The sequence below is a fragment of the Bombina bombina genome, chromosome 2, assembly GCF_027579735.1.
Source record: "Bombina bombina isolate aBomBom1 chromosome 2, aBomBom1.pri, whole genome shotgun sequence".
NCBI lineage: Eukaryota > Metazoa > Chordata > Amphibia > Anura > Bombinatoridae > Bombina > Bombina bombina.
The window spans coordinates 500,260,176-500,262,719 of NC_069500.1; the positions used below are offsets into that span (position 1 = coordinate 500,260,176).

Sequence of the window (2,544 nt, forward strand, 5' to 3'; positions counted from 1 at the left end):
AGTTTTCAGTTGGATATGACATATCCTGTGAGGGCTCGTACAGTTTTCAAACTCAGAGATCTGGGTTGGTGTGTATTTTGTTTACAGACACTTAATGTGTGCCATATAAGCCACTGCTGATTCCGTAAGAAGGTGTAGTGTTTGAATGCAGGTAAATTGACCCTCACAAGATATGAGTGTATGCTGCTGAAAAATAGTAATAACTTATATTGGAAGAATTTTTGGTAAAGCAAGTATATTGCAAATTTGCTTCTATTTAAAATTGAAATGTATTCATGCACATTTCAATGTTGACCTTTCTATCCCTTTAAGTGTTGTAAGCCTTTAAAAAGAATTCCTTTTAAATATAACTTTTTTAATAGAATCTTTTACTTCCTTATTCCTTAAACTGTAAAGAAGAGGGTTCAACATTGGTATAACAATTGTATACAGAACAGAGATCCCTTTGTCCATATCCGATGAATTACCTGATGACGGTTTAAAATAGGCAAAAATTAATGTCCCATAAAATAGCAACACAACAGTGATGTGTGAAGCACAGGTAGAAAATGCCTTCTTCTTCCCTTCAGCCGAGCGAATGTTTAACACTGCATGGATTATAAATGCATATGATGTAAATATACAAATGAAACAAAACACTCCCAAGATAACATCTGTAATAATAAGAACTAACTCATTTATATGTGTGTCAGAACATGATATAGCCAAAATTTGTGGGATCTCACAGAAGAAGTGATTGATTTTATTAGAAGCACAAAATGATAAGCGAAAAGTGCTTGATGTGTGGTAAGTAGAACTGCAAAAGCCAAAAGACCAGACTATAGAAGACATAAAAAAGCAAGATCGTCTGCTCATTATATTCTTGTATCTTAACGGGTTACAAATGGCCAAATACCGATCAAGAGACATAAGAGTCAACAAAAGAAACTCTGTATCCATAGCAGCAGTAAATACAAACATCTGTACAACACATCCATGAAAAGATATTACTTTATTTTTGGAAATGAAATTGACTAACATATTAGGTATGGTAGAAGTAACACAAAGGACATCAAGGAATGACAAATTACCAAGGAAGAAATACATTGGAGTGTTTAATGCTGGGTCTAGATTGGTGATGGTAATTATAACAATATTTCCAGTCATACTTATGATGTACATAAGGAGAAATACAGGGAATAGGACCATGTCCAGTTCTGGAAGACTTGAAAGTCCAAGCAAGATAAATTCAGATACCACTGACTCATTTTTCATCTTGTAACTTTATAACAATTTCTGCAGAAACAGATAAGAGAATATTGTGTCATTTAGATAGTACCATTTATTAAAAACTTTTATTGGTAATAGTTATCAAGAAAATATTTAATTTAGGATTCTCATGGGCAGTGAATTACACATTGTAACTAAGGGTCAGATTATGAGTGGAGCACAAGCGAGAAGGAGTTTTTCAGTAAGTTTATTCATTTTCAATAATTTATATCAATGTTTTTAATATTCCATATGTAACATTTCAATAATGCGCTTTAAGAATTCTAAATTTTCATGTGTGCTAAGATCTATATTGAGAAACGAGATGTGCTAAACACAAATTTTACATTTCTACAGTATGTCCATAACATAGAAAATAATGTACTTTTTATTATTAAATACACATTTATATATATATATATATATATATATATATATATATATATATATATATAGTATATATATAATCTGATACTGTTCATATAAAATACATATGTATACCTATATATCTAATGAATAGATATGCAGGTATATTTACAGTGGGGCAAAAAAGTATTTAGTCAGCCACCAATTGTGCAAGTTCTCCCACTTAAGAAGATGAGAGAAGCCTGTAATTTTCATCATAGGTATACCTCAACTATGAGAGACAAAATGTGGAAACAAATCCAGACAATTACATTGTCTGATTTGGAAAGAATTTATTTGCATATTATGGTGGAAAATAAGTATTTGGCCACCTACAAACAAGCAAGATTTCTGGCTCTCACAGAGCTGTATCTTCTTCTTTAAGAGGCTACTCTGTCCTCCACTCATTACCTGTATTAATGGCACCTGTTTGAACTTGTTATCAGTATAAAAGACACATGTCCACAACCTCAAACAGTCACACTCCAAACTCCACTATGGTGAAGACCAAAGAGCTGTCAAAGGACACCAGAAACAAAATTGTAGACCTCCACCAGGCTGGGAAGACTGAATCTGCAATAGGCAAGCAGCTTGGTGTGAAGAAATCAACTGTGGGAGCAATAATTAGAAAATGAAAGACATACAAGACAACTGATAATCTCCCTCGATCTGGGGCTCCAAGCAAGATCTCACCCCGTGGGGTCAAAATTATCACAAGAACGGTGAGCAAACATCCCAGAACCACACGGGGGTACCTAGTGAATGACCTGCAGAGAGCTGGGACCAACGTAACAAAGGCTACCATCAGTAACACACTACGCCGCCAGGGACTCAGATCCTGCAGTGCCAGACGTGTCCCCCTGCTTAAGCCAGTACATGTCCGGGCCCGTC

The 2,544-nt window shown here is 34.8% G+C and overlaps 1 protein-coding gene across 1 annotated transcript; it reads right to left on the reverse strand.

The window, feature by feature from the left end:
* Positions 1–324: 324 nt before the first annotated feature.
* On the reverse strand, positions 325–1,254 carry LOC128647049 (olfactory receptor 5V1-like). Its single transcript, XM_053699863.1, has one exon. The coding sequence runs from the start codon at positions 1,252–1,254 to the stop codon at positions 325–327; it is 930 nt and encodes a 309-aa protein (XP_053555838.1).
* Positions 1,255–2,544: the final 1,290 nt, after the last annotated feature.